The sequence below is a fragment of the Mixophyes fleayi genome, chromosome 1 (genome assembly GCF_038048845.1).
Source record: "Mixophyes fleayi isolate aMixFle1 chromosome 1, aMixFle1.hap1, whole genome shotgun sequence".
NCBI classification, from domain to species: Eukaryota; Metazoa; Chordata; class Amphibia; order Anura; family Limnodynastidae; genus Mixophyes; species Mixophyes fleayi.
In genome coordinates this window covers 8,654,522-8,670,947 of record NC_134402.1, presented here as the reverse complement: position 1 = coordinate 8,670,947, position 16,426 = coordinate 8,654,522, and the positions used below count along the sequence as shown (strand labels likewise).

The 16,426-nt window shown below is 38.1% G+C and overlaps 1 protein-coding gene across 1 annotated transcript in view; it reads left to right on the top strand.

Annotated features, from left to right (window-relative positions):
* The first annotated feature begins 563 nt into the window (after nucleotides 1–563).
* Nucleotides 564–16,426, top strand: part of LOC142111077 (vomeronasal type-2 receptor 26-like) — a 41,962-nt gene continuing 26,099 nt past the window's right edge. Inside the window, exons 1-2 of the mRNA XM_075193795.1 lie at nucleotides 564–869; nucleotides 7,603–7,908. Coding sequence (XP_075049896.1) covers nucleotides 564–869; nucleotides 7,603–7,908 — 612 coding nt within the window. The remainder of the gene's footprint in view (nucleotides 870–7,602; nucleotides 7,909–16,426) is intronic.

The following is a 16,426-nucleotide window of genomic DNA, read 5'->3' as shown; positions in this document are numbered from 1 at the left end:
CAGGACCCGAAATTTCCTAAAACCTGGCCGGGTCCAACTGGACCACTTTGCATTGGTTACATTCTAATTGGTGCAGGGGTTTCCGAATGCACAACCGGACAGACTAGCAAACCAATCCCATCCAGTGGAAGGTACAGAATAGGCTCCCCACGTCAAAATTCTGGCCAGTGTAAACTAATAGGAGGTCCGAACAGAACCTCAGCCCCCTTGTATGTCTTCTGGGATACAATCTTAACAGTCTGTGAAAGTTGTGTCCAAATTCAGCCAGTGGAAGGCTTAAAACAAGTTCCCTGGGTCAAAGTTCTACCCAGTGTACACCAATGAGAGGTCTGACATGAATCCTAACCCACTTTAAACCTGGCCAGGATCCAATTGGAACACCTCTCATTGGTTTCATTCCAATCGGAGCAGGGGTGTCGAAGATATTCGCCTACAAACAAAAATAAAACATACAAACAAACACACTTCTTTTATATACTATATATTAGAATCCCTTGTGTATTACATGTATGTATATTGACATTATAGTCACTTCCAATATGATAAAATATAATAATTCAGAGATGTTTTTTCACAGCGTTCATAACAGAGACTATCAGCAGCTCCAAGCTTTAATCTTTGCTATTGATGAGATTAACAGTAATCCAGATATTCTGCCCAATGTTACTCTGGGATATCATGTGTACGATTCTTGTGGAAACATAATTAAAGTTATAAAAGATGTTCTACAGATAATATCTGGGCACGAGAAGGAAGCTCCTAATTATGTATGTATGGAACATGGTAAAGTGGCTGGGTTTATTGGAGATAGACTGTCTCTCACTACACTTCCCATGGCACAGTTACTAAATTTCTATGGATATACACAGGTAATTTCTGTAAAGTGCATCAAAATTAAGATACTTATTTTATTTATCCTCTAAATAGATATTTCCTTTTTACAACCACCAGAAAAGATTGCCTTTGATGAAGAATAACCTAGTAAGACAAATAGCTTTACATGTCCTGCTGATATATGTCCTATTTTACATTTTCCAGGATATTTTCCTATCAGGAAATAAAAACAAAGCAATACATTCTAACTCAATGTTTCTGTGAGGAAGTATAGTCAATGAGTACTGGACATCTCGATAGACTAATAAAACAGTAGAAAGAGGGCAGAAAATGGGAAAATAGTAAAGGGTGTCAGACCATGGTCCAGTCAGTGCTGGTCTAATTGTTGATAGCAGAGGGACCCCAAAAGTAATGGTAGCGCCCCTCCTTTACTAACTGCAGCTAGCAGCAGCGCTGAAAAGTGAAATGGATCTTCCTAGATGCTGTGGTGCCATTAATGGTTGGGCAAAAATATTGTATCTGAAAAAGTTGAAACTGTGCCGTCTTCCATGCATCTGTGTGTAATTGGCAAAAGGTATACTACTCCTGCTGCCAATTTCATAGACGCCCCTGAACTAGTCAAAAAGGGTTGGCCACCATGATTTTGGGAAGGCTTGTAACATATGGTCCACTGTTAATCAAAATGGAAGCCATTGGGCTGTCAGTTAAGTTGTGGTCTGATAACGCTTAGTTGAAGAAGACAAAAAGTAAGTTGGTGACCCTCTCTATGAATTGCTGATGGCCACTCAAACTAGTGGAACCAAAAATTGGCAATTATGGCAAATTGGCCTCTCTTGTGTCCCTGTGTAATTGGCAAGAGGATTGTAAGACTCATGGTCAGTACACAAAAGTGTAAACAAAAATTAAATATCTCACACCATTCAAAATTAAATCCTTTGTTTTGTTTATATTTTTGACTTTTAGCTGGTCTCTTTTACCACCTCCCTTCTCCTACTTTTTTCCTCCTTTCCTTCTATTTCTCTCTCCTCCCAGCACTTCAGGACCGCGCCCCCTCCACTCCCCAAATTTTGATGAAGGCCAGTTCGACAGTTAAGGGGAATGCAGTGGAGGATGACAAATGTCACTGCTCCAAAAGCATTTTCTCTGACTCCCTGCTGTTTACCTTTCCACTTGAAGCTCAGCCAAGTTCTCTCATGTCTGGATGAGTGCTGTTCTGTGCAGAAAACAGTGACATTGTCCATTTAGAGTGCGCACTTGGCTTCATGACAGTCATGTCCCAGTGAAGTGATCACTCTGATCTCTGGATTTCATCTGAGAGCTCTATACAACAAACAATCAGAAGAGGTGAATGAAGGCATCCTTGTCTGACCCCAGACAGAACAGGAAATGGGTCAGTCTTCCAGATGTAACTCAACCAATCAGATGCATTGAGGCACTGCCTCTACCACCCCTCCAGTAGCAGGACAAGGTCCCCAGAGTACTTCAACCTAGGATGCAACAGACATTGAGCTGTACATGTCAAGGTACATAAGAATAACTTATGAAAAATATTATTTCCTCAAACAAAATCCCATATCACTACATCAAACTCCGCTTGGAGACAATCACTGCCCAGAGTCCTACCCGCCCTAAAGGTTCTAGTATCAGAGTGCAGCTCCTCCAACGCCAGGAGACCATTCATGACTCTTTTACCTGAAGGATCAATTGTGTTAGTGATACATAACAGAAACTTATCACCCGCATATTTTTTGGTCATCTTTGGTTAGTAAAGGTTGCTGTAGTACTCACTGATGACTCACACGATGCCTTCTTTACCCTTATTGGGAATATCGGTTTCATCTTGCATCTCAGACAAGGGCATGTGGCAAGAGAAGTGTTTTCTGAAAATGAAGGAGTTGACATCCAGCATGGCAGTGCTGCTGGAGCTGCATCCATCCTCCTCTATGAGGTAGTTAAAATTTCCTGCCATCACTATAGACCTTGTGGTTACATGTTGGGCCCGCAGGACCTGGAAAAGCTCCAAATGCTCATTCTTACCTGTGATGCATACACACATATTAGATTAATAGGCCTACCTCCCCAGGAGCCATCTGCGATAAGCAATCTGCCAGATACTCCTAAGTAGAATCTAGCAATTTGGCAAAATAAATAAATATGTTTCCCACTCCTCGATAAAAAAAGGTGTCACTATCATGATACAAAACGACGTTCCCTTTGTTCTTGTAGACTCCAAAATAAATACAGAAGGATGCTTTCTTTTTGTAAGAACTTACCCTATCCTTGCTCCTACTCTCCAATCTGTCAGCCATTACTCTTCAACCGGGTGTAGTACATGTTAACGGTACTGACTACCCCGACAAAGCACAACGACATGAGGATTCCGATGGAGTAATACATCGACCTGGTAGTGTACTACTCCATCGGAATCCTTATGTTGTTGTCTTCTTTGTCGGGGTAGTCAGTATTGTGAAACTGACTACCAACGCTTCAACCATACCTTGCTACAGAATCTGTATAAATTTGTCACTACACATACACCATTGTCTTTCCACAATTTCTTATGTCTTGACACTGCCTGCCAGAACATAGATATATACATGCTGCACTCCACCACTGCCTGCCAAAGCATACATACATGCTGCACGCCAACATTGCCTCCTACAACATACATACATGCTGCACACCACTACTGCTTCCCACAGCATACATACTGCACACCATCACTGCCTCCCACAACATACATACTGCACACCACCACAGCCAGCCATAACTTACATACTGCACCCCACCACTGCCTGTCAGAACAAACAAAAATGCATGCTGCAACCCATCACTGCCTGCTACAATATACATACATACATACTGCACCAGTCATTGTAACACAGGCCTGGCCAACCCTGTGCTCTCCAGGAGCGTGCTCAGCAGATATCCAGCCGATAGTTGGAAGGACATACTGAGTCTTGTAGATTCACAACACCTGGAGATCCACGGGTTAGCCTGGTGTAGCACATAAGATATGGTTCTGGGCATACAGGCTAGAATGTGAGAGAAAAGCTTGTGGGCATATGGGATGGCACATGACAGAAAATTTGTGGTATATTTAGTAACATGTAAATAAAATCTGGTAAGAATGGGGTGCCATGTGAGAGAGACTGGTTCATACGTGTGAAAAAAATCTGGTGCAACTGGCGGTGACATGTGGGGTGTGTGGGAGAGAAAGACATGCACTGGAAATAGAGGGTGCTGGGTTTAGAGAAATTTAGAGGAAAATTACTTTACTAAAACGCTAGTGGAAAGGTGGGATAGGCATCCAACAGAGGTGGTAGAGGTTAGTATAATAGAGCAATTTAAACACGCTTGTTTATTAGGGATTAAAAATATAGTGGAAACTAGATGGGCCAAGTGATTCTTATCTGCCGTCAAATTTTGTGTTTATGTTTCTTAATTTAATATCATATATATTTTAATGTTATGAAAAGCTATGAAATTCCATAGACAAAAAACCTTACGGTTTAACATATCTGATTAAGGTTTGTACACTTACAATCTAAAATGTAAGAAAAGGATTGAAACTCTTCTACTCAAACTCCAAAAAGCAATTAAATTGCGACGATTAAGGCAGAAACCTTAATGGACGTGTTACTTGCGCAATACAGACATGGTATGTCATCACATCCTGTGGTTAGCTGCAGATTCAGCACTATCATGGAGTCAGATTGCTGTCACTCACACAATACAGACATGGTATGTCCTCACATCCTGTGGTTAGCTGCAGATTCAGCACTATCATGGAGTGAGATTGTTGTCACTCACACAATACAGACATGGAATGCCATCACATCCTGTGGTTAGCTGCAGATTCAGCACTATCATGGAGTCAGATTGCTGTCACTCACACAATACAGACATGGTATGTCATCACATCCTGGGGTTACCTGCAGATTCAGCACTATCATGGAGTCAGATTGCTGTCACTCACACAATACAGACATGGTATGTCCTCACATCCTGCGGTTAGCTGCAGATTCAGCACTATCATGGAGTCAGATTGCTGTCACTCACACAATACAGACATGGTATGTCATCACATCCTGTGGTTATCTGCAGATTCAGCACTATCATGGAGTCAGATTGCTGTCACTCACACAATACAGACATGGTATGTCCTCACATCCTGTGGTTAGCTGCAGATTCAGCACTATCATGGAGTCAGATTGCTGTCACTCACAAAATGGTGGAACTACTAATTCACAGATATGTGTGTTCACTGGAATACACACATACAGTACTATTACATTGTCTTAGTTTAGCTTTATCGTAGTTTAGGGCCAGCGAGTCTTAGAAAGAGACAGTAAAGAACTTCATAAAAAAGTAAAACTACAAAATCTCAACAGAGCCACTAATTCCACAGCACTGAACAGAGAACTCATTCACATCAGTCCCTGCCCAGATGGAGATTACAGTCTTAATTCCCTACGTAGACACACACTAGGGTCAATTTTTGATAGCAGTCAATTAACCTACCAGTATGTTTTTGGATTGTGGTAGGAAACCCATGGCGAACATATAAACTCCACATCGAAAAGGCCATGGTCGGGAATCAAACTCATGACCTCAGTGCTGAGAGGCAGAAGTGCTAACCACTAGGCCACTGTGCTGCCCGTAATCAACAATCAATAGAAGAAACTACAGATTTCAAATCCGTTTTAAGAGATTTTAAGTCTGTGTCTTTATAAATTCCCTAAGATCCTCCAAAAGGTTTTTGAAAAACAGCTTCATAGCTGGTGAAAGGTCTTTGTAAGAATCAGGATTCTGGATTAAAGTGACAGGAGAATGTTGATCAGTTGATACCATGCGATCTTTGCATATTGATAGAGTTGCAATATCTGTTTGTGGATATATTTTAAGTCTATATGACATTTTGTACAATAGTAATTTGCTAAAGATTAAAAATATAAGAAAAATTGAAGGGGGGGAGGAGTAGGACCGGGAAAGGTTTATTTAGGTAAAAAAATAGGAAATACTTATAATTGGAGAATAACAGATGTGGAAGAAAAGTCATCTATAATAGGTCCAAATTTTGAGTTATGCACTAATAAGTCAGACAGTGTATTACAATATTTTTGAGAACTCTGAGTCTTATATGGTACAAAGGATGAAAAACTTTTTTTTGTTTACATTTAGCTCTGTTTTATGTATCATGTATTGCCAGTTTAAATATAGTGCTTTATGTCGACTTCTAACTGTGTTGACCTAATGAACAAGTAGACGTTATGACTGTGTTAACTTTATGACTTTAGACAGTTTCTTGTGGACATTTTCACTGTTGACTTTTCATACCTAACCCCTTAGCTATACAGTCACTAATTCATCTGTCGAGGTACGAATGGGTTCAGCTAGTTATTCAAATTTCTGTCCATCCAGCTCAGTCAATTTTACTCTATGTTTGCAAAAAAAAAAAATTACACCAAATTTCAAAAACGAAAAGGCATGTGCTAGAAACTTTAAATGCAATCAAATTGATATTAAAATTAAAATTATTTTTAAACAGTTGTATTAATCATTGAGCATACACTTACAACAGTGTTCTCCACACTGTTATAATTAATTTATTATTGATCATCAGTATGTTACTTGCACCAAGGTTTGAGCATCAGATGCACTTCCTGACAGACATATCTGTGGCTATCTGATCTCTACATAGGCAGCAAATATGTGATCTCGTATTTACTGTACTTCCCTGATGTTCAAACATACCTCCCTTCCTCCCCTGTTACACCTTTCTAGGCATATTAAGGGTAACATGCATCTGACTCTACTTAACTTTTAGGAATATGTGGTTGATCACTACTTTTATTGATTTTACATTGCATATTTGAAAACTGAATTCCTTTAGGAAGACACCATACTGAGCGGTTCCTAAATGTCTATTCAGGTGTCAAAACTCCATCCTAGGCCAGGATATTGTTCACCCCATGAGGTCTTTGAAGCTGACACAGCTGACACTGCTATATTCTGGGATGTGCAGAGCCACCGACTAAACACATAACAGACCCTCTGACTTCACATTGTACACAATGGATTCATTTGATATATCATATTTACACTGCAGTTATTATTAGGCCTTATTCCTCACAATTTTGCAATGGGTTAACCCTTATAAATAACTGTACGTTCTCTATGTTCATGACAGTAAACCATATTACATGTCAACACCTTACTTTTCATGGAGAAACCAGTTATGAAGAGTAGACTTAATAAACAGATTAGCAGCAAAGGAATTTCCAAAGTACCGAATATCAACAATATCACTGCAGCCACTGGTTGAACTTACTGTCTAGAAATAAGGAATTTATCAATGAAAATTAATTGATGGAACATTAGTGGATTTAAATTATATTGGTGCTATAGGCCAGTCTATAGCACTCACAACGTAACAGCAAATGTCCACTACAAGCATGTCTTTGCTATGCAAATTTCATCAGGAATGTCGAATAACCCACAATAGTTAGCTGCTGTTTACATTCATTGTTATGATGCATTGCTGACTGGTTACATCATGTGTAGTTAATTACTATTCCAAATGTAGAATTCAAAGATAACATCATCACGTTTATCTGTAATCTAATCTATGTCATGCTGATTCTTCTAATGGTGTAGTTATATATAAGTGATTTCTTATAATTCCCACCATGTTCTTAGTGTAAAACAAAATTTTAAAGGAATTCAGTATGTAAATATTGTAAATGTAACATTATAACTTTGTAGATCAGCTATGGAGCGAGAGACCCGCTGCTAAGTGATAGGATTCTTTACCCAAACTTTTTTCGCACAGTTCAAAACTACCAGATGCAACATGTGGCCATTGGAAAGTTATTGAGAAGTTTTGGGTGGAACTGGGTAGGAATCATCACATCAGATGATGATGCTGGAGAACGGGAGCTGCTACATCTGAGCAAACAATTGTATAATTATGGAATTTGTACTGAATTTGAATTGAAAATTTCTCAAAACCGTGAAGAGCGTCATGACCTTCGTCTTGAGATGAAAATGTCATCTACTGAAGTTATTGTTGTTTGTGGATCAATTCACGCAGAGTTTTGGTTTTTTTTGCACAGCGTAAAACATATTCTCCTTAACAAGACAACTATCCTTTCAGCTTCATGGTCACTTTCACCAGAAATTTTATTTTTTGGTATGAATGAAATAGTTGAGAACAGTTTGGTATTTTCCCCTCCATCACGTCATATCCCTGCATTACAGGAACGTTTATTTAGTTTTCATCCATTCAGTCATCCAAGTGATGAGTTACTTGAAGATATCTGGATGCAGTTCTTTCACTGCTTGTCAGGAAATTATCATAAGAATCTAATATTTTCATTTTTTCATAAGATAAATCTTTATAACTGCACTGGGATGAGGACTTTTAGGCAGCTTTATAATTTTTCTGGAGATCCAACCACCTACCAGGTGTATATTGCAGTTATCAGTATGGCACATGCTTTGCATGATATGAATACAGCTTTAAATATATATGGAGTAAAGAATTTATTTAATACATTTGTATTTCAGCACAAGGTGAGTGAACATATGCAAATGATGTAGAATAAAAAGACATATTTTGCACCATTTAGAATAATGTCGCAGATCTCATGATATTATGATATATTATTATTATTATTATTAGTAGTAGTAGTAGTACATCAATTTACTAATGGATTTGGAAACCATTTTGAATAAGTTGCAACGTTGCTAAGTTTTCTGTATTGGTTTTGTCTATTTGATATATCTTAAAATCTGTGAGGTTTGTACATTAATTATATGAGATCTTAAAAGTGTTATCATCATCTCTGTGATTTCTGCTGTGATCTTTGATATCAAAGGACATGCTGTGCGATGTCAGTAATCAGTTGTCACAAACTATGACTTTGGTGGCTCCTATTCGTGTCTGGCAGCATAGAGCTGCTTATGTGATAAAGACTAGTTTGTGCAAAACACTGTCTAACAAATATAAGTTACATTTTTTTTTTCTGCATTGGCCACAGGCTGGGATCTAGAAGCAACAGGAGTAGTTTGAGCAGTGGTTGAAATGGATTGCACCAATCAGAGCAGTGAGTGGCAGACGGAATATGTTCTGATTGGGCAGTTACTCTTGTGGCTTTAAGTATTTGGCAACAGAATGTTATGTTGCCAGATACTCTGCCTCTGACCTTCGCCTCAATTCACCTCTCATTATCTCATCCCATGCTGGCACTTGGGGGGAGTAACCAGTGCCCTTGCACCCACAGCACACTGGAACCTGTAGTGCATCAAGAAAAAATGTAAATAAAACACAGACACCATTTTAACCGTTACTTTTATTGACAAGTAATGTGTAAAATGGTTCCTAAATTCCAACATGCCTTGGCAGCCATGAGTATGCTAGTGCTTGTAGTACTGCAAGCACCAGCATGTCCAGACCATTTAATGGCAGCCTGGGCATGCTGAGAGATGTAGTTCACCAGGGCCAATTTTTTTAAAATTATTTTATTATTATTACCTCACACCTTCCACGCCTGGAGTGTGGAAACAGCACTAGTGCTTTCCAGCACTGGGTTGGTTAAACCTAGGGAGGATGACACGTTTTTTGCACGAACCTTGATATCCTTAGGGAATCCAACCACGTACCGACCATCCTGGTTTTGGCATTATGGCAGAGGGACCCCACCCTCTGTGCTTATTGGCTATAGTGAAACCAGCCCTGGATGGCAAAGCCTACTGCTGGTAATGATAAAATCAGGGGGACCCCATGCTATTTGGCCCCCTGATTTTTCTAGTACCAGGGGGGCACATGTTTTTTTAATAATATTTAATTCCGTTTTTTTACTGAATTGCTAGTGGTATTCCTGACTGCGGCATTGCTGGTTTAAATTTAATGTTTTCTGTCAACATTGTGACTGTCGAGTTTACAACCTGTCTACATACACAATGTCAACATTTTTACCTTGTCTACCTAATGAACATCTTGATGTTCACAATGTCGACCCTTTAATTGTGTAGACATTCTGACTGTCAACTATATGGTGCTGACATTCTGAATGACGACATGTTCATTGTCGACATTTCATACTCAACCCCTCTTCCCAACCTACCTGGTGGTGATGGAGGTCTGGGTAATGAATTAAATGAATAAAATTGCTAGTTTAGTGTGTTGAACTACAAGTCACAGCGAGTCCTGGTAGCTGGAAACCTGTAATTGTACAATGAACTAATTGAAAATAAACACAAACCGACTTTCAAAGCAGTTTTATTTAAAAAACAAATTTCACCAAATCTCATATTAACCATTTTATTACATACCTAGAGCCAAAGTATCTTGCTGAAGTAGTCCATATGTTTTCTTCAAGTAATTAAATAATCCAGAACAAAGCAGTTTACTAAGACCGGCCTCTAAGTGTCAGAGAATTGAATGCATCTAACTAAATGTAGTGTTGTGTTGCATGTAGCACATTTTTGCACCAGATACAGACACAACCCAGGATCTACAGTTTGTATTATAGTATTACAGTTATCTTTTTGCCTGAGTCAGCAAGGTGCTTAGTCTAATAAGTAGCATATGTTCATAATCATCCTCATCATCCTCATCATCCTCATCATCATCATCATCATCCTCATCATCATCAATTTATAAAGTCCCAGAAAGTCACAGTTCAAATTAAATAAATTCAAATTAAACATAAACATGTAATTACAGATACCAGTTCAAATAATGCAAATATAATTACAAATAGCACAAAGTCCAGTGCAAATTTCATAAGCATAGGTTAAACATTAACCATAACAGTCACACAGAAAAAAGTTCAACAGGTACATTCAAGATAGGCAAAGAAGTTGGAGTCATCGGTAGAAATGAGTGAAGAAATTTGACAGATCTGAGATTTGGGGCTAGATATACTAAGCTGCGGGTTTGAAAAGTGGGGATGTTGCCTATAGCAACCAATCAGATTCTAGCTGTCATTTTGTAAATGGTACTAAATAAATGAAAGCTAGAATCTGATTGGTTGCTATAGGCAACATCCCCACTTTTTCAAACCTGCAGCTTAGTATATCTAGCCCTTGGGCTTCAGAGTGGGTTTCACGTGGCAATTTTCAGGTCTCTAAATGGGGCAAAACGTAGTTTCCGGGAAAATATTGAGGCAAAACTCACATTTTGGATTTGTCTTCTCCTGTGCCATTTCAGAACAGGCAGCGTGTAGGGAGGATGTTAGCTGCAGTGCTCTGCTCTAAAATAGCGTTCGGGATGAAAGAGGGACATAGAAAACAATAGAATCGTGTGATTATTTTAAATCAGTTCTGTAGAGATCAGTCAGCTAGAAACGTTTGCTGATTAATTGGTTTTAATTTAAATCTCTTAGAGAGTTTAGATGGAATAGTGGCTACTGGTTATTGTTAATGCATATATAATAGTTCTAGTATATAGACGGAGTTAGATATCATTCCGAACTAAGTAGTATATATAGTGGAGAAACACAGTGTGCATTTGCTGTCAGACTAATAGCAGCAGAATCCAAAAATCAAATCAATGTATTACTTTTAAAATTTTAAGATTTTGTAGTGAAAGTAATCATGTGACATCTGAACAAATTTGGAAAAACACTGGGTGCTTGCGTGTCAGTGTCAACACAGCTGTATACCCCCCCAAAAACCGAAATATATTCTAAACATTATTCTATTTTGCAATACATGTCAATTTTGAAAGGGTCATTCACAGACATCTATATTAAAAATGGGTGTTTGCATGTGAAGGTTTTCTGTGGGCATTTTCAAAAATCAGCCACCGCAAGTAGAACATTGCAGTGGCTGCAGAAATGCCACTAGATGAAGCAAGCCCATTAGATAAATTAAGCAACAAAATACATTTAACATAAGCTGCAAGAGATAAATATATTGAACCACTACGCACACACTAAATTTGGAAAATTAGACTGCATGCATCATGGAGAGTGAAGAGGCAGTAACAATCAGATGTCATTAGATGGACAGAGGCATCAGTAGATAATTAAACAAGTTGATACCCAATTGTAAATTGCTACGTAGTTTGCTGTTGCTTAATAATTAAATGGTGGTGATAGACAAAGGTGGCCTGCACTGATACCAAAATCTTCAAAGACAGGTACTATTCACTTCTTGGTGGGCAGAGCAATCATCATTAGCCAAGGTTGAAGCTTTCAAATACCTTGTCGCTATATAAATAAATGTTGATGCTGATAGATGAAAGTGGCCAGCACCCACACTACAAAACTTAAGACTGCACACATCCATCATAGACAATTAAGCTACAGTAAGAGGTCATTGGATGGTCAGTGGTATGAATGAATAGAATTAGAAATTTATGAAAGTAAATAGTCAAAGGTGGCCCGCACTCATACCAAAAACTTGAAAATTAGCACTATGCACTTCTCTATGGGCAGAGCATTCATCGTTAGCCAAGAGCAGAGTTACTAGTAAGGTAGATCTGTGCCATAATGCTGCCCTTCTAAATCAAACAGGGAGACTCGTATATATTTATGGGGAGGCCTCTAGAATCAGTACCCTGGATTCTTGCAGCGGAGGTGCTCCCCCAAGACCCATGTATATAAATATGGAATGTATATAAGTAATATTTATATGTTCTGTTAGTGAAGTATAAGGAATATGGAAAACAGGCATTTCAGATGGGCCAATAGTTGCCCTTCCCATTTAAGTAAGTATGTATAATACTCACATTGATGCAGATTTGGTTGCCCAAAACATTTTTTGACAATACATTTGAAAGTCCACATTCTGAGAAAAATAAGAGGACAGATTTTGGCCCTGGCAAAGAATACATGTATAGATGGAGATATGATGGGTAACGATTTACAATAAGTGATGGAGTTAGAAAACCATATAAACCATATAGACTGATTAATTACTTTTGTAATTGAATGGGAGAAAACAAATGCAACAATGGCAAAATTACAAAATCCTTCATTAAGACAGCTCGCTGCAGACTTTGGCCAAAACTGCTGAAAATTGGGACAGTTGTGAAGGATTATTAGAAAATAAACTGGAAAATACTGGAAAAGAATATCAATACTGGTAATATAGGAGCATTAACAGCACAAATTATATTATTTTTTCTACTTTTCACAATTTTTAATTAAATCCAGACACATAACCAAAATCTTTTCCTTTTTTTCGCAAAACCATTGGCAAAACCAAAACATGAACATGTTTTAGAACCAAAACCACATCCAAAACCAAAAACATGGGGGTCAGCGAACATCTCTAATTTAAATTGATTTCCCCTCAATGATCTTTCCACCACCCTGGAGATTTGAGTGACAGGGCTCCTTGCCTAATAAATATGGAATCTAGAAACGTTGCTACCACTTGGATGGTCCTTTGTACATTATTTGCACTTGGATTAGTTGAAATAGTTTTTTTGGTCATCTCCAGCAGGGACACAAGATCCTCTTTTGTTTAGCCAATCTCTACCAAAAGTAATTAGTAGCATGGACTGCCCAAAGGGGTGGCAAGCATGATTGTAGGGCCTTTTTATGTGATGTTCACTCCACATCTTTACAGTTACTCCAGGTTAGCTAGTTGAATGGCCTGCTAAGTAATGGGGATATGGACATGTGTGTCTTTTTTCGATGAAATAGGGACTCTGGTAAGATGAAGTTGATATTTTAGATGCTGCCACTTGGGGGAGGTCCAATTGCTTCCCAAGTCACTACTGATACCAGTAAGGTGAGGAAGGGCACCTACATTATCCCAGAGCTATGATGTTTTGTAATTTGCAGAGGACTCACGGTGGTGTAGTGTTTAGCACTTCTGCCTTACAGCACTGGGGTCATGAGTTCAATTCCCAACCATGGCCTTATCTGTGAGGAGTTTGTATGTTCTTCTCGTGTTTAAGTGGGTTTCCTCCCTGTGCTTCGGTTTCCTCCCACACTCCAAAAACATACTGTAGGTTAATTGGCTGCTAACAAATTGACCCTAGTCTGTCTTTGTGTGTGTGTATGTTAGGGAATTTAGACTGTAAGCCCCAATGGGGCAGGTACTGATGTGAGTTCTCTGTACAGTGCTGTGGAATTAGTGGCACTATATAAATAAATGGTGATGATGATAACTCAACCCTTTGTTATTCATGCCTCTCTCTTTTTATGTTGTGTGGCTCAATTGTGGAAGTTTTTGATTTGAATAAAGTTGTTACATTTTTTGCATAGTCTTAATTTGAGAATAATTTTTTTTTTTAACTGAATACAAAACTTTGTTAAACCTGCTCAGGTTCTATGCAAAGCTAATAAAATCCATAGAGAATCGGGATGGTAAGATTGGAAGTAACCTTAACCTGCTCTACCCCAAAGGATTATATGATTGACATCATTCATGAACTCACATGTCAACTGACAAATTTAATTATGTCATATAGAACTTTTTAAACATTTAACCAATTATTAACGATCGCTAAAGTATATTTGAATCTTTATACTTACATATTTAAGATTTTTGTGACAATATTTGATTGTGTTGAACCATAAATGATGCTCATTGTACACAGTTATTAGTAGTGATTGTGAGTTAGTAATTATTAAGTTGCCTACTGGCCTTTAACACTGACATCACACAATATCTCTTATGACATAAAGCAATCATAAGGTTATCCTTAAATATGCCGCCCAGTAAAGGAAAATATTCCAAAAGTAAACACAGTGATCACAGGCAGTGCTTCCTCTTACAGGAGTTTTGGCCTTTTTCTCCTGATATTCCCATTTTTTACGTTTTGTTTTTAATTTTAGAAAAAACTAGACCAGAAAACCTGGAAGTTGAAAGTGAAATCACTACCAGTTGTATTCTTACACTGAGTGCAATATTGTCAGGGGAGGGCTGGCAGACTTTGGCCCGGGGATCAAGCGCACTACACTGGCCCATAAGTAGAGGCCCATCCTTAAATGGTGGTTTTTGGTACAATATATATTTATCTATATAAAAAGAGGCTATTTTAGTGTTGCTTAATCCATAGATATATTTTTATGCCCAGGCCCAGAGCTGGATTAAGGATCTGGTTGCCTGGGCACTTTAGACAGGGTAACGCCCTATGATGTAGCATGGTTATAATTTTAGACAAATACACAGGGAATACTGTGTGCACTACTGTTAGGTGTACACAGTTCTGCCTTCACGAGCAGTACACGGTGAAGCGGGAAATACCTCCTAACTGTCCTAAGCGAAACAGTTACCCAAATTCAGGACTGCCCCACTAGAGTCACTGTCACCACTTGTGGCTGCAATTTTCTTTAGCTCATTTGCTGCTTCTCTGGATCCTGGAATATTGGAGGCCCTATTTGGAGAAAAAAAAGGGTACATGAAATTTAGAAAACGCCAACCAATAATAGTATCTACATTTGATAAATAGACCTATTTCCCTCCAACTAACCCTGACATTAAATTTAATAGTATTCCCATTTAATAAATAAACCAATTTCCCTCCCTCCAAACAGCCCCAGCAATAAATTAAATAGCATTTACATTTAATAAATATACCCATTTCCCACAACCATCCCAGGCATTAAATAATTCATAATCACTTTGGGGAAAATGAGGTCTATTTATTTAAACAGCGCTACATTCAATAAATAGATCACAAACCACCCCAGCAATAAATTAAAGGTCCAATCACACCATCTTAACTTCATATGCCCCACTATTAAATTAAATTGCCCCACCATCAACACAAATAAAAGAGCAATACACACACACACTACACTGGCCCCTTTTTCACACACACAGTATATATGCCCCTCACACACACATACAGTATAATTATTATAATTATTATTATCATTTATTTGTTAGGCGCCACAAGGTTTCCGCAAATTCATGGTAATAAAACAAGATTTCACACTCCTACATCAGTGATCCGAGAATGTATGAAATACAGAGAGACTTCTTTGGAGTAATTTAATGCCGGGTCTCTTCACACCCTGCATCTAATGTACATTATTACAGCTGATACTTCTCCATCTGTCCTCATCTCATTTACATGTTACTATGTATCATCCAATTCATAAATCAATTTATATAACATGTGTTTGCTCAGTGTATAGTGTGACAGATTTCACTTTACAACATACTTTTATTTAATAGCAAAAGTGAAAGAAAATGTAAACAAACAAGGATTTAAAGTTTGTTATTCTATATGGTTCCTGGATTTATGTCTCTGTTGGTATTTTTTCTATATTACTATAATTCCAGTATGTGCAAACAGATATAATGACTTACACGGTTTTTCAGTACAGAGGAAATATACATAATTCTTGCAGTTTAGAACATATTTTTACTTGTTTAATGCCACTTAATAATTCTGATTTTATGTCTGTTTTTTTAAAGCTAAGGAACTTTGTAAATAAAATTAAGCACATAGGTCTTTATAATGAAACATTATGTTTTAATGAGAATGGAGAATTTCCTGAAACTCTAGACATTGAGAATTGGAAAAGGAAACAAACAGACCAGAAAAACATCGCCTATCGGACATGTGTGGGCAACTTTGATCCATCATTTCCAGAAGATCAACAGCTAATTT